The sequence below is a fragment of the Podarcis bocagei genome (assembly GCF_964188305.1).
Source record: "Podarcis bocagei genome assembly, chromosome: 10".
In the NCBI taxonomy this organism is placed as follows: Eukaryota; Metazoa; Chordata; class Lepidosauria; order Squamata; family Lacertidae; genus Podarcis; species Podarcis bocagei.
The window spans coordinates 3,776,463-3,801,076 of record NC_138135.1 but is presented as its reverse complement, the minus strand read 5'-3'; the positions used below and the strand labels follow the sequence as shown (position 1 = coordinate 3,801,076).

At 48.0% G+C, this 24,614-nt stretch overlaps 1 protein-coding gene across 1 annotated transcript; it reads left to right on the top strand.

Annotated features, from left to right (window-relative positions):
- The first annotated feature begins 177 nt into the window (after positions 1 to 177).
- LOC308595551 (uncharacterized protein) lies at positions 178 to 19,478 on the top strand. Its single transcript, XM_081209894.1, has 5 exons — positions 178 to 529; positions 8,099 to 8,300; positions 10,629 to 10,897; positions 12,031 to 12,176; positions 16,823 to 19,478. The coding sequence occupies exons 1-5, from the start codon at positions 418 to 420 to the stop codon at positions 19,217 to 19,219; spliced, it is 3,126 nt and encodes a 1,041-aa protein (XP_081066020.1). The 5' UTR covers positions 178 to 417; the 3' UTR covers positions 19,220 to 19,478.
- Positions 19,479 to 24,614: the final 5,136 nt, after the last annotated feature.

Below are 24,614 nucleotides of genomic sequence, written 5' to 3'. Positions count from 1 at the left end.
TCTCTGTGAGCATCCTTCCTGTGGTTATTTGTGAAATTGGGCAGGCCGTGGATTGAGTCCCAACATCTGCTGCTCAGATCAGACCAAACAGAAAGGCCTTGCTGGGCTTCCAGAAGATTGCAGGCTTCCAGAAGGTCTATTGTGTAGAGGTTCCACAGCCCAGCCATGATGACCAGACCTCCTCCAGAAGTTCTTTGGAGACACTGTAACGCCCAGTGCTCTACTGCCAGCAGAGAGGTTCTGCCTGCTTCCTGGAGACTCTTTCCTTGGAGGTGGTGCTACCCTGTGTCTGGTCCATAGGGGATGGGTGACCTGTTCATCCCACCCCCTTCCTTGGTGGACATGGCCAGGCTCTGTCTCCTAGCAACACAGAAGGAGAACCCACCAAAGTCGACATCTTGCTGCTGAGGCCAAACGATGTGGAACCGCTACCAGGAACCACAGCTCATAAAGGGAGTCCCAGCTGGGCTGCTTCTGGGGGTCGTGGCCTTGCTGAGGTTGTTGGGGACACATGGCTATGATCCAGCAGGTAAGTGGGGCTTGGGGTCTGTGGCTGGGGGTGAGACCTTTATCTCGTAGTCTCTTTGACCAGGCCCACACTAGAGCGCTCACTCAGCCGTTCTCTTTAGGCATGTTCCCACCAAAACACAACCCAGATCTTAATGAAGCCAGCCCCACCCATTTTTGGAGCTGCCTGTGTTCCATGAGAGGTGAATGGTAGCTGTCAATTATTCAGATTAACGAGGGCAGAGGATAAAAGCAAAATGATGGTCATCTTCTGGGCTCCTGTTCTGAGACAAGTCTGGTTAAGGAGGCTCAACATAAGAGAGTCTCTCGTTCCACCCATTACAGAGTCCTGATAATTTTGGCCCTGTGTCTGAGGCTTTGGCGCAGGCAGATGTTGAAAGTCAGGGCATCCAACCAGCTCTTCAACATACCTGGTGGAATATTTTCATGGTGCCTGCTTTAGGACCTGATTCTCTGTTTGCTGTGAGCTGGAAAACCCAGGATTCAAACGGCCCTCCTTGCCTAAAAATTGGTGTTGAAGCAATAGTTCATTTCGCACCGTCTCAGTCGGCACTTGGAGCACTTAGTGTTCTGCTAAGTAGGTATCTGTAGAAATGTCTATATATTGGAGAAGTGAAAGCAAACCACTCTCACCCTGAGAGTTTGGAGAAATGATTAATATGTGTTAAGGGACAATACTATCCTGAATACCTTTCGTCTGATAGAAATTGCCGTAGATTTGCCCCAAGATGGAGAACAGATCTTTCATTAAGACCAACCCAAACTCACAAAGCACCTTTAAGTGCCGCAGGAGGTCCTTCCCAAGCTAGATGTTGAGGGAACAAAAAATAAATGTGAAAGGGGGAAAGGATGTTTCTTGCAAAGAGCATGATGGTGGTGCTCTCTGCATCGTTCCCATCCTAAGATGAGGCAGAAGGAATGAAGTTTTTACTAGACGGACGGCTCATCCAAACTTTTGCTTGTCCTGCCACTTTCCCCAGGGAAAACCTGCTCTTTACCACTGAATCAAACCAAACATCAATTGGGTTTCCTGTGGCTTGACATTTGTTCCGAATCAGCGGTAAAGAGCAAATTTTCCTGGGGAAAGTGGCGGGGAAATTGAAAACCGCCCAGACTCATGGCTAGAAAGCATGGGGCAAGCAGAAACCATTTCAGAACCATCCTTACTAGGTCCAAGATAAACAGAAGCGAAGACAAACCCACACACAGTTCCAGGTCCCAATTCCCCTTGGCTTATGACTGCTATGAAGTAAGTCCCATGGAACCTGGTGGTCCTTCTTACTTGGAGTCAACACACATCATTCCAGGATACAATTAGTTATCTGCTTTTGGGGATGCAAGTGCTAGCAACTGTTTGAATCTGCCTCTTGCAACCAGTTTCTCTCTCTTTATTTTAGGGGCCCCACCAGATATCCCCTTGATGGATAAGGTCTCTTGTCAGGTCTCAGTTTGCGGTGGGTGGGGGGGCGACATTCTCAGGACAGCAATTTGAAGCTCAGGACTATCAGCTAGTCTAAAATTATTTCTTTTATACAATACAATATGATACGATATGATAATCTTTATTGTCATTGTCCCAAACAGAACAACGAAATTGAAAAAATCTACATAAGACATTCAAAAACCAACAAGCCTGCTATTCCAGCTATCCCAACCTGATTAGCCTCCTAAAAACTCTGATACCCTATTTTAAAAATACAATATACTCCCATAGAGACTCCTTACACTGTGTTTAAAACCAAAATTGCATTTGGATAGAAACTGTTTCTCAGGCGGCTAGTCCTAGTCTTTATAACCCTGGACCTTTTTCCAGAAGATAGAAGCTGAAAGAGATAATTTCCGGGGTGCGCACTATCATGCACTGTCTCTGCAGCTTTCTTATGGCACCTGGAAGCGTAGATTTGATCCAAGGTGGGAAGAGTGCACCCAATTATTCTCTCCGCAGTCTTTACAACCCTGGACAGCATTGTTTCTTCCCTGACCGTGCAGCTTCCAAACCACACACACAGACCACAGAAACACATGCTACTGCCTTAGAGCTCATCCACACTTGTCCCATGATTTTTAGGCATGGGTCCATAGTTTTTTTTTTTGTACTGTCTCTTTCCCCAGGAAAACCTGTGGTTTACTGTTGAATCAGAAAAAATAAATACTAATTGGGTTTACTGAGGATGGAAATTTGCTCTGATTCAGTGGTAGACAGCGAATTTTCCCAGGGGAAGTGGCGGGATGGAAGAAAAATCTCTCAGAGCCCTAGAAAACATGAGACAAATGGAAAAGATCATGGGACAAACAGAAGATGAGTGCTTAGGCTGAGTGAGACAGCTGGTCCATTTGTTCAGGTGTACCTTCATGGCTTCAAAAGGGGGCCTTGCCAGCCCTACCTGGGCATGCTAGAGACCAGGGGCTTAGAAAGGGGAGCGGTGGGGGCGGTCCACCCCAGGTGCCCTCACTGAGGGGAGTGACATTCAACGTGCCTCCTGCCTGTGACTCCCAAACCTACCCCGAGCCATCGGGGTAAGGGGGGAGCTGCACCACTTTGCCAGTGGCATTGCCCCCCCTCCCCTTCATTTTGACAGCTTGGGGGAGGCTTGGGAGTCGTGGGCGGTGTGCCGAATGTCCGCCATGGACAGCTCTCTCCGCCCCTGGCTGCAGGGTGTGTGCGCCACTCGGGGCACCCGAGCAGCTATCCCACGCCTGGGAGGGCACCCTCCATGCCACGCCCCCCTCGGGAGCACACCCACCCTGGGCAGAGTGGGCATATGCTCCACCGCTGCTAGAGACTCAACCTAGACCTTTCATTTGCAAAGCGTGAGCCTCACCACAGAGCTATATCTTTGAAACTTTGACCTTTAAGGTTTGCAGCTGTATTATTTTAAAAGGCCACTTTAGAAGCCACAGCACACATCATTCTGAAAGAGGAAACATTTGCAGAAGAGTTCCTCCAATCTCTGTTTCCACAAAAAAAAATCCGGGGGGGGGGGAACACACACATACACAAAACTGAAATGAAAACACGTACACACACACACACACACACACACACACACACACACACCCCTTCTCCTTTTCCAGTTGCCCTTCAAGGTCAATTCTGTAATTCTGTACCTTGACTGCCAAGTTCCTGCCAGGAGGTCAGCCTACACTCGAGTAGGACCTTGGCAGAGACACATGCCCGACTGGCATGTTCTCTCCCTCCTGGTCGATCGTTCAGGAGCTTCAAAAGCTTTCTTCTGCCCGAACATCACAGCGACACCAACACCGGCACGCTTAGGGATCCGCAGAGTTTGCGCAGTTGCTTAATGGACCTCAGCAACTCACCATTTTGGCTAATCTACTTTATTTACACCTAAACAGACACGGAGCACTGTAACATGGCTCCCTCTCTCTCTAGCATCAGACAGCAAAGAGAAGAAGAACAAAGGACAATAGTCCCACTTCATGGAACACAGTAACACAAACATCCTGTCTTCGTCACTTCCCACTCTGCGGAGTCAAAACATACACTGTCATGTGATAAACAAAAATCCCATGACTACAATCATAGATCAGAAATTCTAACAGTTCCATCCTTCAGCCTTGCTCAGATATTGGGTTGTCTTTTAAAGTTTGCAGGCCCATGTCATCATAGAGCCCCACCCTATGATACATACATAAGTGTCCTCTCCCCCAGTGCCCCCCCTGAGGTACTGAAGGGCTTGCAATACCAGCACCATTTTTCCTAGAAGTAAAGAACTGCACTATCCTATGAAGCTCAGGCTTTCTGATGCCACAATGTCCCCCTTTGTGGGATATTCAGTCTGCCTTTGCACAAGCTGGCCACACGATGGCACCACTGACTGCCAAAAACAGGAGCTGAGACCTCAGAATCAAACTTCCTTGCATACTGAGAAGTTTCTTTTCTTTTCTTTTTAAATCGCCTTTATTATATATCAATTTACATCAATTTACATACAGCTTAGACAATACATACAATACACACCACTACATAGTCACACCATAGACATTAACTTCTGATTTTTCTCATTGTGATATTTTACATTTTGTTTATACACATTTCATTATTATTATTATTTTACTTTCCCATTTTCTATTAGGAAAATTTTGCTATGTACTTTCTCTATATTTAAAGATTCAATCTAAGTCTGTCAGGAGGTAAACATTGTCACAGTAATTCTTAAGATATTCTTTAAATATTATCCAATATTAACTTTCTGTATTGAATTTCCTTTTATTCTCCCTGTCATCTTTGTGAGTTGTAAATATTCATAGAATCATAGAATCATAGAATCATAGAGTTGGAAGAGACCACAAGGGCCATCGAGTCCAACCCCCTGCCAAGCAGGAAACACCATCAGAGCACTCCTGACATATGGTTGTCAAGCCTCTGCTTAAAGACCTCCAAAGGAGGAGACTCCACCACACTCCTTGGCAGCAAATTCCACTGTCGAACAGCTCTTACTGTCAGGAAGTTCTTCCTAATGTTTAGGTGGAATCTTCTTTCTTGTAGTTTGGATCCATTGCTCCGTGTCCGCTTCTCTGGAGCAGCAGAAAACAACCTTTCTCCCTCCTCTATGTGACATCCTTTTATATATTTGAACATGGCTATCATATCACCCCTTAACCTCCTCTTCTCCAGGCTAAACATGCCCAGCTCCCTTAGCCGTTCCTCATAAGGCATCGTTTCCAGGCCTTTGACCATTTTGGTTGCCCTCCTCTGGACACGTTCCAGTTTGTCAGTGTCCTTCTTGAACTGTGGTGCCCAGAACTGGACACAGTACTCCAGGTGAGGTCTGACCAGAGCAGAATACAGTGGCACTATTACTTCCCTTGATCTAGATGCTATACTCCTATTGATGCAGCCCAGAATTGCATTGGCTTTTTTGGCTGCCGCATCACACTGTTGGCTCATGTCAAGTTTGTGGTCAACCAAGACTCCTAGATCCTTTTCACATGTACTGCTCTCAAGCCAGGTGTCACCCATCTTGTATTTGTGCCTCTCATTTTTTTTGCCCATTCTATCCTTTTCACTTGCCAGTCGGTTTCTGTGGGGGTGCTACCACCTTTCCAATTCTTTGCTATTAAAATCCTAGCTGCTGCGGTTGCGTACATAAAAAGAGGTCTGAGATTTCTCTTAATTTCCTTGCATACTGAGAAGTTTCCAGGGTAATCCAGACCTGTCAAGGCCTCCCAAGTGTTTACTGGTTTGAAGACATGTAGCACACACAAAGGACAGGTGTTTCTTCGTTTGTGTGTTTTGCAAAGGTGCATTTGCCATCACCAACAAGCCTCCCATACAGCCACAGAGAGCCATGCCACCTCATCCAGTATTATAAATATTTATTACATTTTTATGCCACCCACTAGCTCAGTCCTCTGGGTGGTTTATAGCATTATTAAAAATATAAACTTCCATGAAAAGTGACAGGGGAAACAAGCAAAAAACAATAAGCAATATGTACCAGTAAATGCAACTCTCAACTATCTGAAAACCACCCCAAGAACAGCAGCATAAAACCTGTATCAAGCCAGCATAAAACAAGTAATGAACACAAGAAGAGACTTGGGACTTGTCCACACTGGACCTAGACCAAGTGGGTTTCCCCAAGCTCTGCTCCTTTCCCATGGGAGACCTGCTTTATAGTGCTAAATCAGAGCAACCATCAATCTGGAGAAAATCTGAATTGCTGTTTGCTCCTATTGAGCACTAAAGAGTGGTCTTCCCTGGGAGAAATGAGCAGGCCATGAGGAAGCGTGGATGAGCCTGTTGCCAATAAAACTGAGCCTAACAGTGTTTTGGAGATGTCTGCAAATGCAGCTACACTAAGGACATGGGTCCAAGAAGTTTTTCATTTGTCCTGCCCCTATCCCAGGAAAAGCCCTCTGTTTACTGATAAACTGGTATAGACATCAGTCCACAGAAAACCTGACTGGTGTTTGTTCCAATTCAGAAGTAAAGAGAGGGTTTTCTCAGGGAAAGCAGCAGGGCAAACAGAAACCCCCTTGGGCGTGTGACTAGAACTCACAGGACAAACAAAAATGGGGCTGAGCCCTAAATATGGAGGTTAGGGGCTCACCAGGTGTGCCTTTTGCCCCAAGGAAACCCAATCTTTACCACTGAATCAGAGCAAATATCAATCAAGTTTTCTCTGGATTGATGTTTGCTCCAATTTATCACTTGTGAAGGGAAAAAAATCCTGGGTGAGAGACTACTCAACAGCCCAGCTCGTCGGGGTGCAAGTCCCCTGTGGGTCCATGTGGTCAGTAAAAGAAGGAAGCTCCAGCAAAACAGCGGTCAGTAGACCATGATCTTTATTGTTGCGCAACAGGTCCCCACAGGAGTAAGAACCCTGAGCATTGGGTGACCTCCTTTTTAAAAACTTCCCTCTTTCCCCCAGAATACACTTCATGCAGCATCATAGATACATCATCACTACATCACTAGCATGTCACAAATGGGGAGGGGTCTACAAGGGTGACCCAAGTTCAACATGAGGTCCCTTTATCAGGCCCCTTTCCCAACACCTCATAAGTCCCCACCACTGAAAGAACAATAAAATTCTTTCCATCTCCTCGCCCTCAGGACTTGTCTGGAGATGGGCTTTCAGAACATCTGACTTGCTCAACTGCCTCTGTGGATGTCCATTGTTGCCCCCTGGTCACTCCCTGGGTGGGGGGCCATGTCTGTGCTTTCATGCTTGGGGAATTATGGCGGGATGCCCTTTTCTGCTTCTTGGTTCACATAGGGATGTGGAGCCCAGATTCACCTTTCTTTAAGGGTTAAAATGGCATTGGAATGAGGAGAGTTGGTTGAAGTATGGATTTTCTACGAATTTATAAAGCTAGGTCCCTTTGCTGAGCTGTCAAGTCGAAAGGATACATTCAGGCATAATATTTGTAGCATTGTAACAACTTTAAAGATGTGCCCCCCCCATCATTTCCGTAACACACTGGAGATGTATGGGTCCAGATGTGGGGCGGAGAGGATCTTTGGCCCTGGAGATGTTGCTGAACATGAGCTCTGGCCATGCTCTTTGGGGCTGATACAAGAGGAAATATAGCTGGTGCAAGTACAGTGGTACCTCGGGTTAAGTACATAATTCATTTTGGAGGTCTGTTCTTAACCTGAAACTATTCTTAACCTGACGCACCACTTTAGCTAATGGGGCCTACTGCTGCTGCTGCGCCACTGGAGCACGATTTCCATTCTCATCCTGAAGGAAAGTTCTTAACCCGAGGTACTATTTCTGAGTTAGTGGAGTCTGTAACCTGAAGCATATGTAACCTGAAGTGTCTGTAACCCGAGGTACCACTGTATGGCTTAATTGGAGGCCAAAATTTGCTGCCAGGATTTCTTGAGCCCCAGCAGCTTAACTTCTTGAATGAAGCTCCCCACACCCATATTTCTTGATGCCAGGCTGGAGCAAAGTTCCCTGGCAAGTTTGACCCTGTCAGCTGCAGAGCCTTTCGTCCTTTGGTGCTTTCTTGAAGAAGTCGGTTAGGTGTTTGCTGCGCATCCCTGAAGTCCTGCCTCCCTGAACTGCTTTCAACGTTCTTTCCTTCCCGTCAGACTGCGGGAAACGACCCCTGGCCCCCATCCACGGCGGCAGCATGAGAATTGTGGGTGGTGTCGACGCCCTGGCTGGAGAGTGGCCCTGGCTTGTCAGCGTCCAGATCCCCTCCTCCAAGGGAACACGGCACTCGTGCGGGGGATCCATCCTTTCCAAGCGCTGGGTCCTCACAGCAGCTCACTGCTTCAAGACTAAGAGAAGGCAAGTACGAAAGATGGCAGGAAAATGGACGTCTGGCCTGCTGAGGGCAAGCAGAATGTCCCCGAGGTGGGAAGGCAAGGCAAGGTTTCTGCCACAGGCTGAAGATGTGCGGTGCTTCTGAGCATGTGCAGATTGCCTTTGTCTTTCCACAAGAACCTCTCCAACATGTCAGAATATGTGGGGATGTTCAGGGTGGCAGGAGAGGATATATTGTTTATTAATATCCTTCCTAAGCAAGTTCCTTTACTTAGCAGAGTCCATTCCCCTTTACACAGCAGAAAACGAGTTGCAAACTCGTGTGAGTTTCTTAAGACAATACGCAATTCAATCTGGCTTGTCCAGATTGAAATGTTTTGTAATATTTTCCTGGTAAGACCCCTTGAATCCCTCCTAATTGAATACAGTGGTGCCCCGCAAAACGAATGCCTCGCAAGACGGAAAACCCGCTAGACGAAAGGGTTTTCCATTTTTGAGCTGCTTCGCAAGACGAATTTCCCTATGGGCTTGCTTCGCAAGACGAAAACATCTTGAGAGTGTTCCAATTTCCCCCCGCTCCCCCCCTTTTTCTAAGCCGCTAAGCCGCTAATAGCCTTTTAGCCGCTAAGCCACTAAGCCTTTAATAGCCGCTAATCCGCTAAACCACTAATAGCGCTAATCCGCTAAGCCGCTAATAGGGTTGCTTCGCAAGACGAAAAAACCGCTAGACGAAGAGACTCGCGGAACGGATTATTTTCGTCTTGCGAGGCACCACTGTAAAGGCACCACAGTCTTATTCATAAGCAGTAAAAAGAAAGTTTATTCACAACCAGGCAGAGCACAGTGTGATCCCTGAAGGCAGGCCTTAGGCTTAAAGTTACAAACATGTTAGTGGTGTGAAGTAGGGGGAGGAGAGAGAGGTGGGGAAATATTGTTAAAAAAGGTGTAGTCATAGGTATATCAGTGTATTCAAATATGAATTGTCAAATTGTGTTATTAGTGTTATTATGGTTTTTGTTGTATGTGTCATTTGTGGTTGTTGTTTGTATTGAAAAAATGATTAAATAGATTAAAAAGAAACATGTACAAACAGGATTACCCCAAAAGGAAGGTGACCTGGGCAACTGCTTGGCTGGCAGCCAGCAGTTTAGTCCAGGAAGTTTGCAAGATGAAAGGAAGATGGAAAAGAGAGAGCGGCAGCATGCCTTGTCCTTTTACCTGGACAGGTTAGGTCACGCCTACCCACTAGTCACATGCAAGGAAGGATGCTCCAGGCCAGGAGGAACAGGAAGTTTTGACTGGCTGGACCAACATCCCCTGCATGTCCACTCTAGCAAAACAAGGAATGTGGTACTTGACTGCTCCCAGTGGATTACATCCCACAGAACAGTGGGCAGAGATTCTAGGCAGACTCAGCTGCTTGCTAGAAACTGGACACTGGTGGGGGGGCTGTCCGCTTCCTCCTGTCCTTTCGCCATGTCTCAGAAACTTTATGTTGCCTCATCGGCACATCAGGTGTTTCCCTGCAGTGGGTCACCCCTTCCCTGCTTCAGAAGCTGTTTGTGCAGGGGCTGGTTCTGATACCTGGCTGATTCCCAGGGGTGGGACATTCAGAGGGACAAGAGGAGCAGCTATTCTGATACATGTACTTTGTGATTTAAATGACCATCCAGAATGCAGGCACGCCATTTTGGGCTAACTGTAAAAGTATACAGGCACATTAACATGAATCTATAGGTAACTTCAGCCCAGTGCAGTGTCCCAGCAAAATGTGTGCAGTGTGACTCATCAGTTAGTTCTACTATTTGCTCAGTACCAGCAACCAACAAAACCACAAGACTGGCATGTTAACATCTGCATGAAGCTGGAATTGGTGTAAATAGTCCAGGTGTGCCTCATAGCTTGATGATGATGATGATGATATATTATTTATACCCTGCCCATCTGGCTGGGTTTCCTCAGCCACTCTGGGCAGCTTCCAACCGAATATTTAAAAACAATACAGTGTCAGACATTAAAAACTTCCCTAAACATGGCTGCCTTCAGAAGTCTTCTAAAAGTCAGATAGTTGTTTATTTCCTTGACATCTGATGGGAGGCTGTTCCCTCTGCCTGGTTCCCTGTCACCTCACTTTTTGCAGCAAGGGAACCACCAGAAGGCCCTCGGCGCTGGACCTCAGTGTCCGGGCTGGATGATGGGGATGAAGACGCTCCTTCAGGTATACATGTTTATCAGTATTAGGGTGTCCAGGAATTATTATTTTCCCCCATTTTTGCAGAAGTAGTCAGAGTGAACTCTGTTCAAAAGAACTCCGGAGGGCCTCGCGCTAACCATGTTCTGTTTTACCTGCAGCTCACTGAATCTCTGGAGGATTGTGGTGGGTGCCACGGACCTTTCCAAGTTGCCGGACAATGTGCAAATCCGCTCGGTGCACAAAGTCCTCCTCCACCAGGATTACAACCCGCGCACGGAGGCCAACGACATTGCACTGATAAAACTCGAGAAACCTGTGACATTTAGCGACTACGTTCAGCCAGCCTGCCTGCCTCCTGTCACCATGGGCTCTGATACCAGCTTCTCAGACTGCCACATCAGTGGTTGGGGCACCACCTCCCAGAACAGTGAGAGACTGGGAGCAGAGGGAGATAGGGACTGGGGGCAGCTCAAGTAGGGGTGGAAACGCAGCTGTGAAGATAACACACAGGGCAGGGGGAGATAGAGGTGCTGCTGTGGATGGCTGGTATCCCAGTCCCCACAAACTTCAGATCTGGGAGAACAGGAATTAATGAAGGCTTATTTCAGGTCAGATGGAAATCTGGCTGCTTCCCCTTCACACAAAGGTAGTTGTTTTCTGGTGCTTCCTTCTCTGGAAGTGGAAAATGGATCCAACCCACATGTGGGTAATTAATACTAAAACAAATTGGCCAGGCGCCTAGATTCAAAACATGAGGCTTTGCACACTCTCCCGCAGGAGAGAGCCTCCAGCAGAGCTTACAACACCCTCAGAGTTAACCCCCAGAATAGCGTAGAAATTGGGATATTTTGCCTACAGGCAACAGGCAACACCCTGTTAAGTAAGTTTAAAAGCTTTACTTACTAAATTGAAAGGTCTGGTTCATGCATTATTCCATGCAGCAGCAAGGTGGAAGACTTGTCCTGGGTGTAAAATACAGATTATAGTTTCAAGCATGCGGTCTGTACTTTGGAACAAGTTCAGAAATGTCCGTACTGGTCACTTACATAACTAGAGGAGAGTGAGCAAAAGAAAGAGAAGCAGATTCGCTTCCCCCCTCACGGAGGTAAGGGGGAGTGGCCTACCTGGTCTTAACCCCTTCATGCACTAACTAGCACTCATGCATGTTTAACTGCAACTCCCACACCTTCCTCCTTCCATTTTGCTTACAGGAGCTTTAAAAATATCCTAAGGTGCTGAAATGATTTGAGTAGCACACAAAATGAGTGTGTGTGTATGTAACTTGTTTTGGTTTCTTCCTCTTCCTCTGCCAAGCTACATTTTACATTGAATGCATATTTTAATTTGTGTGTGTGTGATCCTGAACCTGCGACTTTAACAACAACTACTACTGCACACACAGAAGCAAATACCTATTTAATGTAACGTGTAGTTTTGCCAAGCTATATTCCAGCAGGGAAATTGCGTGTGTGTTTGTGTGTGGCTAGGGAAGGGAAGAGCTGTGGATTGCAGTGCTTGGAGAAAGCAGAAACCAACCTAATCTGCTGGCTTTCCTGACAGGTGTGAAGACATCAGACATCCTTCAGGAGGCAAGAATCAACATTCTGGACACCAAGAAATGCAACAGCAGCCAGTGGTACAATGGGGCCATGAGTCCTCACACCATATGTGCAGGATATGAGGAAGGGGGCATTGACAGCTGCCAGGTAAGGCATCCCACTGCTGGGATAGGTCTTCCTTAGCACAGCTGCTTGAGATCCCTCTAACTGTCAGGCGGCAGAGGAACCCCCAGGATGGACAAGACAAGGAAAACTCCTTATCATCTGCTTTTATTCAATATCCACAGAGAGACTTGGGAATGTGGCGTCTCAGAATAATGGCATTGCTCCTCATGAGTCTCCACCCCCTCCGTCTCTCCAACTTCCTCATGAGTCATCGCTACTGGTGCTGAAAAGTGTCCTCTGCCTTTGAGCTCTTTGCTCTCCTACTTTCAAGGCCCGCCGTGTCTTGGGAGAGGGAGGGTCTGGAATGCTTTCTAAAGACACTGAGTCCATCAGCTGTCACTCCCCTGTGCTTCTTCTCTCCTCCGCCTCCTCTCTCATTATTTCCCAGCTTTCCCCCTCATCTGCCTCTGAGTTGTGACCTCCCTCAAACCCCCGTTGTAATTCTGAACTGTCTCCTTCTTCTCTGGAAGGGTCAGGCTGGGGAAGAGGTCTCCACCATTCCTCCTCTGCCCAGTCCCTGACACTAACTGAAGCTGCCTAGGATTGAACCTTTGATGAGCAAAGCATATGCTCCGTCGCTGAGCTAAGGAACGCCTTTTGCTTTGGGCAACTGGGGCAGTGCCTGTTGGGATGCGTCTGGGGAGATGGGGGCATTTGGCAGGCCCCCAGCTGGCTCCAGCCCTTCAGCCAGCAGCTGAGCGAACTCTGGTTCTCAGAACAGCATCAAAAACTGCGACTCAAGCCTCAGAGACCTTTAGAGACTGAGCACACAAGCCAACAGAGATAAGAACTCTTTGCAACGGAGGTAGTGGACAGAGGCATATGTAGGCATATTTACAGCATTTTATTCAGCAGCAGGACAAAGGAAACATGTCTCCTTCCCTTCGTGTCCAAGCAAAAAGCATAGGCAAAAGCTATATACAACGGAAGTTCCCAGCAGACTGTGCTGGAAGTAAACAGACATGTGACATACAACAACTCCACATGCCTGTTCTAAAGGTGGAATGGGACTATATCCTAACAGTGCCCTCTCCCACACACAGTGGACACCCTTTGAACCTAAAACTTGAGACCACTCTTCCTCACCTCTTCCCCTCCACCAAGTGTGGGGAACCTCTGGCCCTCTAGACATTGCTGAGCTACAGTGCCCATCAGCCCCAGCAAGAATGGCCAATGGCCATGGATGATGCAAGTTGCAATTCGTCAGCAGCTGGAGGGCCACAGGTTCGCCACTCCTGCCTCACACTCTAATAATACCTTACTCTCTGCTTTCTGTCTGCCTTGCTGCATGGAGTCTGCACGGCCTGCTTTCCCTCATCTCACTTCTGTATTTGGGCTCGTCCATACTTCTGCTTGTCTCATGCCCAGAAAGCATGCGTCGGAGTGGTTTGTCGCTCAATCCGTGTTGGCGTCATGTGAACAACGGGTGAAACTCCACAGTGCTTGGACTCATGTCTTGAGTTAGCACATCTTCCCATGTCTGGATGTTCAGAGTTAAGGGTGCCAGTTGTACTGGGTTACCAAAGCAACACCTGCAAGGTTGAGTGTATGACTTGCCGATTCTTCCACCCTCCCATTGGTCCAGGAATGTAGACCAATGGGCATAGAAAGGCATTGCTTTCATTATGTTCCTGTCCTGTTGCACGTCCGTGTCTTGTCGTGTTTGCTGTCAGGGTCTGGTTCTGAATCTGCGAGAGTCGGAGGAAAGGCTGTGGGCTTTACACAGCAGCATACGCTACCATGGAGATAGTGTTAGCCGATCTCTCTGTACATATGTATGCTTACTTCAGAGACCAGATGAATTGAATCTAGTAGTATTTAGCTTTGTCTTGCATCTGGAGATGATAAACAGTTGATATGAACTGTGTGGAAGAGGAGTTTTCCCCTTAGCTGGGGACTCTGGAAAAAAACTATTCTGCTGGGAGCGGGAGATCTCTGAATACTGCTGGGGCTTCGCATGCACAGCTGAGGTCGAGGTGTGGTGAGCTGCCAGCTGACTTCCACAAGTCACCAGCAACTTGTGCTTTCTAGACACAGGTCTGAGCGGTTTTCCTTTTGCCCCAGAGAAAACCGGCTCTTTAGTGACAGATTGGAACCAATGGCAATGGGGAAAGCCTGAAGTGCTGTTTGCTCCAACTGAGCACTAAAGAGCATTTTTCTGGGGCTGAAGGAGGGAAGCAGCAGGACAAGAGAAAGCATGAATAAGCCCAGGGTTAATCTTTCCCCCTGTCTCTCTCTCTATCTTTTTCCAAGACCGTGTCAGGATGTTGTCGGTGGGTCTCAGCTGTTGCCCAGGAAACTATAAAGTCAAGGGAAGGTTTCTTACTGTCCTTTTTTATTCAATATTTACAGAGAGAGGCTGTAGAACCCAGCCTCTTGGATAATCTACACCCCCCCTCCAGTCTCTCCCACTTCCTCATTCATAGAATCATAGAATCATAGAATTGGAAGAGACCACAAGGGCCATCGAGTCCAACCCCCTGCCAAGCAGGAAACACCATCAGAGCACTCCTGACATATGGTTGTCAAGCCTCTGCTTAAAGACCTCCAAAGGAGGAGACTCCACCACACTCCTTGGCAGCAAATTCCACTGTCAAACAGCTCTTACTGTCAGGAAGTTCTTCCTAATGTTTAGGTGGAATCTTCTTTCTTGTAGTTTGGATCCATTGCTCCATGTCCGCTTCTCTGGAGCAGCAGAAAGCAACCTTTCTCCCTCCTCTATGTGACATCCTTTTATATATTTGAACATGGCTATCATATCACCCCTTAACCTCCTCTTCTCCAGGCTAAACATGCCCAGCTCCCTTAGCCGTTCCTCATAAGGCATCGTTTCCAGGCCTTTGACCATTTTGGTTGCCCTCCTCTGGACACGTTCCAGTTTGTCAGTGTCCTTCTTGAACTGTGGTGCCCAGAACTGGACACAGTACTCCAGGTGAGGTCTGACCAGAGCAGAATACAGTGGCGCTATTACTTCCCTTGAACTAGATGCTATACTCCTATTGATGCAGCCCAGAATTGCATTGGCTTTTTTAGCTGCCACTTCTATGGGTGCTGTTATGTGCCCTCTGTCTTTGAGCTCTTTTCTCTCCTACTTTCAAGGCTCGGTGGGTTCTGGGAGATGGAGGGTCTGGGAAGCTTTCTGATGACACCATGTCAGCTAGCTGCCACTCCGCTTCTGCCTCCTCCTCCTCTCCCATTATTTCCCAACTTTCCCCCTCATCTGCTTCTGAGCTGTGATCTCCCTCAAACCCATGTTGTAAATCTAAACTGTCTTTCTCTTCCCCCTTCCTGGAAGGGTTAGACTGGGGATGTGGTCTCCACAATTCTTCCTCTGCCCAGTCCCCGACAGACCTCCTCACCCAAGTTAATCAAACTAAGGGATTGGTTGAGAAAACACTGTAGCCCTGTAGTCATCGGTACTCCAAAAGTGAATTTGTGCCTCATACCATTGACTTTCAGATGGGGAACAGATTTTCTGAAAATACAATTCAGACATTTTCTCCCAAACCATAAATCTCATGTCAGCATATGCAAAAATTAGGGAGATTAATACGGTTTTAAAACAGACAATTACAAAAAAGAAGAAGCTCAGAACTAATCAATTCTGATAATCAATTTTACGAACAAATGCATTTAGAGAGAGCGTCTGCTCTATTATGACAAATCTCAGCTCTTTTCCTGAAGGTACGTTCCAAGGAACTTCACATTCAGCATGGAAACAGGCGCGGCATTATTCATTATGTAGTGATAGCGCCATGTATTTAAAGCCCATTTAAAGTACATGGCTTGCCCCAGAGAATCCTGGGAACTGCAGTTTGCTGGAAATTGTAATTCTGTGAAAGATAAGTTATGGTTCCCGGGATTCTTTTTTATTTTTAAATGATATTTATTAAAGTTTCAAAGAAAAGATTACTTAAATAAAAAGAGGGGAAAAAGAAAAAGAAATAAAAAGGAAAAAAATACAAAATACAGAAAAAAGATAAAAACACTTTAAAAAAAATCTTTCCATGCCTTACATTTCATTTCCTTACTTCCCTGACCTCCTCACACCTCCCTTTTTTGTATTCCAGTTCTGTTAGTTAATTCAGCAATTCCTTTCCCTCTTTGTTTTTGTCTTATTCCTTTAACTTAATATATTATAACTTTGAATTTTCACCTATTAACAATCCATTTTTACATACACCTTTATAACATTACTGCTAAAACCACTTAGCTTCATTCTGACATCATTCTAACATTCATTAATTTTGCAATATTTCTGTAAATAGTCTTTAAATTTCTTCCAATCTTCTTCCACCGACTCTTCTCCCTGGTCTCGGATTCTGCCAGTCATTCCCGCCATATGCTTCCCAGGATTCTTGAGGAAAGCCATGTGCTTTAAATGAATAGTGTGAATGTGTTCCTGGTAACACAGGCAGAAGCACAAGATGGATGGGCATTTCTTGGCAAGCAATGATGAGATGAATGGCAGGGGGTGAGTCTGTGGTGTCATGTAGCAGCTAAGAAGGTTTATGTGGTCTTTGGTCCTGGCAGCTGGGTGGGCTTAGACTTGCACCTACACCATAAGTGTGAGGGGACCCTGCTTTCCTGAAAGAGCACTTAAGTTCCTTCCTTCCTTCTCTCTGCAGGGTGACAGTGGGGGCCCCCTGATGTGCAAGACAAACCAGGATTCCCCATATTACGTGATTGGCATCACCAGCTGGGGAAAGGGCTGTGCCCAGGCAAACAACCCAGGAATCTATACCTTTACCAAAGACTTCCTTGAATGGATCTTGGGGGAGATGGTGGAAGCCAAAGGGCAGAAGCCCAAGAAGAAGAAGAAGAAGAGAAAGTCACCTGGTGGAATAACGCTCCTGCCTAACAGAAAGGACATCTTGATGACACAAAAGCCAGCAACCAACCCAAAGGTGGCCACTGGTCCTCTGTCCACCACCGCTCCTTCAACAGCACCTGAAACCCCCACAGAGGTGCTCACAGTCCCTCTGCCCACAGATGCTCCAGAAACTTCCTCACAGGTGCTCACAGTTCCTCTGCCCACAAATGCCTCTGAAACTTCCTCACAGGTGCTCACGGTCCCTCTGCCCACAGATGCCTCCAAAAAGTCCCCACAGGCACTCACAGTCCCTCCGCCCACAAATGCCTCTGAAACTTCCTCACAGGTGCTCACGGTCCCTCTGCCCACAGATGCCTCCAAAAAGACCCCACAGGTGCTCACGGTCCCTCTGCCCACAGATGCCTCCAAAAAGACCCCACAGGTGCTCACGGTCCCTCTGCCCACAGATGCCTCCAAAAAGACCCCACAGGTGCTCACGGTCCCTCTGCCCACAGATGCCTCCAAAAAGACCCCACAGGTGCTCACAGTCCCTCTGCCCACAGCTGCTTCTCCAAAAGCCCATGGTGCTCACGCAACACATCACACCAAACGCCGTCCTCGAAGGCCCAAGGCAACTTTGAGGTCCCCGCACAAAGATCCAGAGCCAACCATCCTTGTGGAGCCCCCTTTCATACCCCCAATAATTACACCTCCCCCTATTGAAGCCCCATATGTCCCTTCAGAACGAACTGTCACCCTGGAAGCACCCTATTTCCCCCAAGAAACAGCACCCAAACCTCTAGCTCCTCCACGTATTCCTAAAGAGATACAGCCCAGGGCTCTAGAGGCCCCCTACATCCCCCCTGACGTGACTGCATCTCTGGAGCCCCCCTATATTCCTCTGGGGGAGCCTTACACTGCCCCAGAGCCTCCATTTCTTCCCCCACCACCCAAATACATCTCTCCAAAACAAGGCAGTGTCTCATCCAATTCCTCAGAGTCCAAGTATGTCCCACAAGAAAGACCATTCGCTCTGGATCCTCCATATATTCCTCCAGAGACATCAGTCACTCTGGAGCCTCCATACATCCCCCAAGAAACACCCCCAGGGGCAACTGCCATTCTGGATCGCCCATACACCCCGCCAGAGAACCCAGTCACTATAGAACCCCCATTCATCCCCCCAGAGAACCCTGTCATTTTACAGGCTCCATACATGCCTCAAGACAAACCGGTCACTCTGGAGCCTCCATATACCCTGTCAGAGACACCGGTCACCCTAGAACCCCCATACACTCCTCCAGAGACGCTGGTCACCCTACAACCCCCATACACTCCTTCAGAGACATCAGTCACTCTAGAACCTCCATACACTCCCCCAGAGACATCAGTCACTCTAGAACCCCCATACACTCTTCCAGAGACACCTGCCACTCTAGAACCCCCATACACACCTCCAGAGACACCTGCCACTCTGGAGCCTCCATACACCCCACCAGAGGCATTTGTCACTCTAGAACCCCCATACACCCCTCCAGAGACACCTGCCACTCTGGAGCCTCCATACACCCCACCAGAGGCACTTGTCACTCTAGAACCCCCATACACCCCTCCGGAGACACCTGCCACTCTGGAGCCTCCGTACACCCCACCAGAGGCACTTGTCACTCTAGAACCCCCATACACCCCTCCAGAGACACCTGTTGCCCTAGAACCGCCATACACCCCTCCAGAGCTGCCTCTCACTCTGGAGCCTCCATACACCCCGCCAGAGACACCTGTGGCCCTAGAACCCCCATATACCCCTCCAGAGCCGCCTCTCACTCTGGAGCCTCCATACACCCCGCCAGAGCCACCTGTCACCCTAGAACCCCCATATATTCCTCCGGAACCACCTGCCACCCTAGAACCCCCATATATCCCCCCAGAGACACCTATCACTCTGGAGCCTCCATACAATCTCCCAGAGACACCTGTCACCCTGGAAGCCCCCTACACTCCCCCTGAGATCCCGTACACTGATCCATACCCTCCATACATCCCTCCAGAGGCCCAAAATATCCCAGAAGGTTCAGCTGAGAACCCAGAGGCACCATATAGCATTCAAGTGGCTGCTGACCCTCCCAAGTCTTACAAGCGTTCTCCAGCATTCTATGCTATTCGCATTCCCCGAGCTGCTCCTCCAGGCCGACGCTGGCAACCTTCCAAATAAGAGAGTCCACACATGGGGTGCAACCTGCCTACAGCTCTTTGTCCGTCTGACCCTCAGGCTGTCCTCAACTAGCCAGTTCTTCAGAAGGCCACGCAGCAGTAAGTGCCATCCGTCTCCCAAATACCGTAATTTGCACTTCGATACCATGACCTCCATCCTCACATGCCAGGGCCCAAAGCTCCCTTGGATTTTCAAGATTACCAAAGAGAAGGGATGCGATTAAAGCAGTTGATCGCCAGTCCGTAGCAGATAGCGGGACTCATATGGACTTACAGAGGAGCAACGGGATGGCACACAGGGTGCAAAACCTGCCCTGCTTTATATCGCTGGTGGCCTTGGGACTACAAGGTGGTTAATTCAAAGTAAAAGAGGAGGAGATGCGTGAGGGAACATCCACATCACTGAGAATCCACGCACAGACCTGCCACGTGGTCTCACCCTCTGCTGCAGACGCAAGAATGCCTTAATTCCAGAGGGGAAGCAGTCGGAGCAAAATGCTACCATGCTTGCTTGGAAACACGCAGGTCTGGCATGTGCCTGAGAACCTGATTCCGGGTCCTGCCAGTGCCCTCCCTCACCCTCAGGAACTACGGGCAACTGGAGGAAATCTGGCGGTGTAGGAATTCTGCCTCTTCTATTCCCACTGGAGGACAGAAAGCTATTGCTCCAGTAACTCTGGTTCAGAACATGGTGGGCAAAAACCGATTATAAAAAGAGGGAGGGGAAATTAAATTGGCCTGCGCTTATTTATTTTTAATTGCAAACATTAAGGTTGAAATCATATAGACCTTTCGTTAAGCTCAGTTGACTTCCAAGTGCGCTTCCATCCGATGGCTCCGTAAATCTCTTTTAAACAACAACTTGGTTAATATAATCCAATCTAAGCCGGAGCTGGATAGCCCAGCAGTGAATCTCTGAATTAATTCCCTCTGCTAGGCTTTTCTAGCAGAACCAATCCAATCGATTCTCAGATAAGAATATTTACACTAGGATGGCCAGATCCAGCCCACTGGGCTGCAAGAAGTGACCTGCTAGCTCCTGCAGCTTTATCTCCCCAAAGGATCACAAGAACATAAGAATAGCCTACTGGATCAGGCCAAAGGGTCTGGCATCCAGTCAGATGCCTATGGGCAGAACATGATCACAAGGGCCCTCTCCTCTCCTGAGGTTTCCAGCAACTAACATTCAGAAACCTTGGTGCATGTAGATAAGTGTATTCACACATACACCCACACACCATTATATGCAACCAAGCACACCACCGACAGCGATCCAACCAGACCTATGCTAGATCTACGCAGCTGTAAAAAAACAACAACCACCCGCTTTGAAAACCCTCTTTGGGGTAAATCGTTGTAAAGCTCACAATGGAAAATATCATTGTGTTGCGATTTCAGTTCTACACTGGTGTCACAGTGTTATAACGCATTTATAATGTTGTAGTTTGACTAATGTAGCTGAGTCCCTAGGGGCCATTTAAACTTTAAATCCCCTTACACAACAGCTCCCCCTATAGGGATTAGGCAAAGAACTGCAGGCATCGCCTCCACTGAGAAGCAACGGAGAACGACAGAGACTTGGCAAACCAGCGGAGTCAGATAAGGCTGCAATTAGCAGAAGTTATTAATCTCGGCCAATTTTATGAATGGAAATTCAGGAGAAACATGAATGAACACTACAAATTGTACGGAAATGGTTTAATTGCAAATAAAAGTCAAAGCAAAGATCACACACGTTAACCAAAGAGGTTCCAGGTTGCAGGGCCTGACCCAACCACAAACTGCCATAATCTCCAAGGCACAGGATCACGTAGACCAGCCTTTCTTAACCTGTGGATCCCCAGATGTTGTTGAACTACAACTCCCCTCACTCCTGGCTAGCAAGGCCAGAGCTCAGAGATGATGGGAGTTGTAGTCCAACAACATCTGGGGACTCGCTGACGTAGACACAACCCAGTCTTGGAGAATTGCAAATAAACTATCAGCACTGGTAATGGGGGGGGGGGAGGACAGCAATCAATGTAGAAATATAGAAGTGGTTAAAGCAAACAAGGTGAAGGGAATATGGCAATGGCTCTGACTGCTCAGTAATCCTGTTTAAGGGATCCAGGGAACTCAAAAATCCAGCACGGACCAGGCTATTTGCCAGGGGATTTTTCTATCTCTCCAGCCTCCCTTTTTGCAATGATAGTTCTTTGTGGAACTCAGCCAGGAAAGCAAAGCTTGATCTGGCTACTGCTTAAAGGCACAGGTCCGTGCTTTACAGTGCCGTGCTTAATCACTTTTTCGTGCTTTCCCCGCGGAAACCCACTCTTTACTGCTGAATGTCAACTCACAGAAACCCCGAATTGTTGTTTGTTCCAATTCAGTATTAAAGAGCAAGTTTTGTGGAGAAAGTGCTGAGGCAATAAATAAATAAATTGCTCAGCTGCCTGTACCTAAAAAGCACAAGGCAAAAGGTGAGTGTGGATGAGTCCTTACTGTATTCACCCATCCACCCTTCTATTACTTTGAAGAGCACCATGTACATTGATGGTGCTTAACAGCAGTATACTTCACTATTTATCTGCACGCGGTACTCCTGCTTTTGCAGGTGAGATATTTGAGTAAACGCAACAGCAAGTGCACCACCTGAGGGCTCATCCACACTAACCTTTCCTCTGCTCTTTCCAGGCACAGCCCACAATTTAAAGCTCTGTGTCCAAGTGCCCTTTTTTTCACACCGAAGCCTTCTCCACAGAAATCCGCTCTCTAAAGCTCAATTGGAGCAAATGGCAATCCATGGGAAACCTAAATTGACTTTTGCTCCGATTCAGCTTTAAAGAGCAGGTTTTTGTGGGGAAAGCTCCCAGGGGAAGGGCACACACATGCTCCTGGAAGGCGTCGGACAAGAGATAAGTGTGAATAAGACAAGACATTATTTGCTTAGCAACTGAAGCTTCTCTCTGCTGAATTTCTAGAATCTGAACAAACACAAACCCCTGTGTTGCAAAATGTAACAATCTACAAAAATGAAAGCGCAACACGTTGGCTAATAACTGTTAGTGAATATATAATTGGTTATGATGTCATTCAAAATATACAAATAAGCCACTTCAAAATTTTGTATCCCTCACGTGATCACATTTATGCATAACAGATCCTCTAAATTTTATTCTCTCTCTCTTTTTAAATTTTTTATTTGATTTTACAAATTCATTCACACTCATAATCACAAATAATAAACATGACACAAGATTCTTCCGAATATCAAGACTTTCCTCCTTCCCTCCGTGGGTTATTTAAGTAACTTTTTTTAACTGGATATTATAAGTCCATCTAATTTACAATCCCCCATTGTATCCAAAATCTGTGTAACATTACAAGAGTCATTTAAAACTTGCCAAAGAGTTCAGGTGTTTACCATGGTATTTCAAATATACCGTATTTTTCGCACCATTGGGCGCACCGGACCATAGGGCGCACCCAGTTTTTAGGGGGGGAATTCAAGAAAAAAAATCTCCCCCCCCCCCGCAGCCCCAAAGAGCAGCGTACAGGCTGCACACAACCTCTCCCTGCCGGAGGGGTTGCGTGCAGCTATGGATCAAGCCAAGGCAGCGAGCGGGATGGATCCCGCTCGCTGTTTTGGCTTCCCCTAGCCCCGTGCAGCCTCTCCCTCCCGGGAGAGGCTGCGTGGGGCTAAAGAATCCACAGCCCCGTGCAGCCTCTCCTTGGCAGAGGGGTTGCGCGCAGCTATGGAGGAAGCCAAGGCAGCGAGCGGGATGGATCCCGCTCGCTGTTTTGGCTTCCCCTTTAGCCCCGTGCAGCCTCTCCTTGGCGGAGGGGCTGCACAGGGCTTTCCTGGCTTTACTGGGAGGTGGGGGGATTCCCTCACCTCTCCCAAAAGCCCGCAGAAGCCGTGCAAACCCTTTAAAGAGATCGCGGCTTCTCCTGGCTTTCCTGGGAGGTGGGGGGATTCCCTCACCTCTCGCAAAAGCCGGCAGAAGCCGTGCAACCCCTTTAAAGGGATCGCGGCTTCTCCTGGCTTTTGTGAGAGGTGAGGAAATTCCCCCACTTCCCGCAAAACCGGCAGAAGCCGCGCGCCCTTTAAAAGGGCTGCACGGCTTCTCCTGGCTTTCCTGGGAGGCGGGGGGATTCCCCCACCTCCCACAAAACTGGCAGAAGCCGTGCGCCTTTTAAAAGGGCTGCACGGCTTCTCCTGGCTTTCCTGGGAGGCGGGGGGATTCCCCCACCTCCCGCAAAACCGGCAGAAGCTGCGCGCCCTTTAAAGGGGCTGCACGGCTTCTCCTGGCTTTCCTGGGAGGTGGGGGGATTCCCCCACCTCCCGCAAAACCGGCAGAAGCCGCGCGCCCTTTAAAAGGGCTGCACGGCTTCTCCTGGCTTTTCTGGGAGGTGGGGGGGTTCCCTCACCTCTCGCAAAAGCCCGCAGAAGCCGTGCAATCCCTTTAAAGAGATCACGGCTTCTCCTGGCTTTTCTGGGAGGTGGGAGAAGGGACTGATGCCGCCAGTCAGTCCCTTCTCCCTCCTGTTGAAAAGCCCGCAAGAGCTCACGGAGCTTGTGTGCGGCTCTTGGGGGCTTTTCCCGCCTGCCTCCCCCCTGCATTCATTCCATAGGACGCACACACATTTTCCCTTGCTTTTTAGGAGGGAAAAAGTGCGTCCTATGGTGCGAAAAATATGGTAATATAAATTTGTCCCATTCTTTGTTGACATTTTGATCCTCCTGGTTTCTGATTTCCCCAGTTAATCTTGCAATCTCTGCATAGTCCACATTTTATTCTTGCTGCAACTCTGTGGTTTAAGAAGAGGGACAGCAGATTGCTCTAGACACCCAGAAAGTTTGGTGACTGAAGAAGGATTTGAACCCAGGTCCCCGCAGTTCCGGTGGTGCTGTGAGTTAAACCACAGAGCCTAGGACTTGACGATTAGAAGGTCGGTGGTTCGAATTCCCGCGATGGGGTGAGCTCCTATTGCTCGGTACCTGCTCCTGCCAACCTAGCAGTTTGAAAGCACTGCAAGTAGATAAATAGGTACCACTCCGGCGGGAAGGTAAACGGCGTTTCTGTGTGCTGCTCTGGTTCACCAGAAGCATCTTAGTCATGCTGGCCACATGACCCGGAAGCTGTATGCCGGCTCCCTCGGCCAATAAAGCAAGATGAGTGCCGCAACCCCAGAGTCGGTCATGACTGGACCCAATGGTCAGGGGTCCCTTTACCTTTTACCCCGCAGTTCCAGTCCAACCCTACACTGCACATGCTCTATTCTAATCCAAATTTAACAAATAATCATAGTAATAATTCTAAGTAAACTATCTTCAAGCACTCTGTGGGGTTATGGCAATCCTCCTCTTCAGCTGGGCATGGTGAACAAAGAGTTAAAGGTTCCTTTCCCAGTTT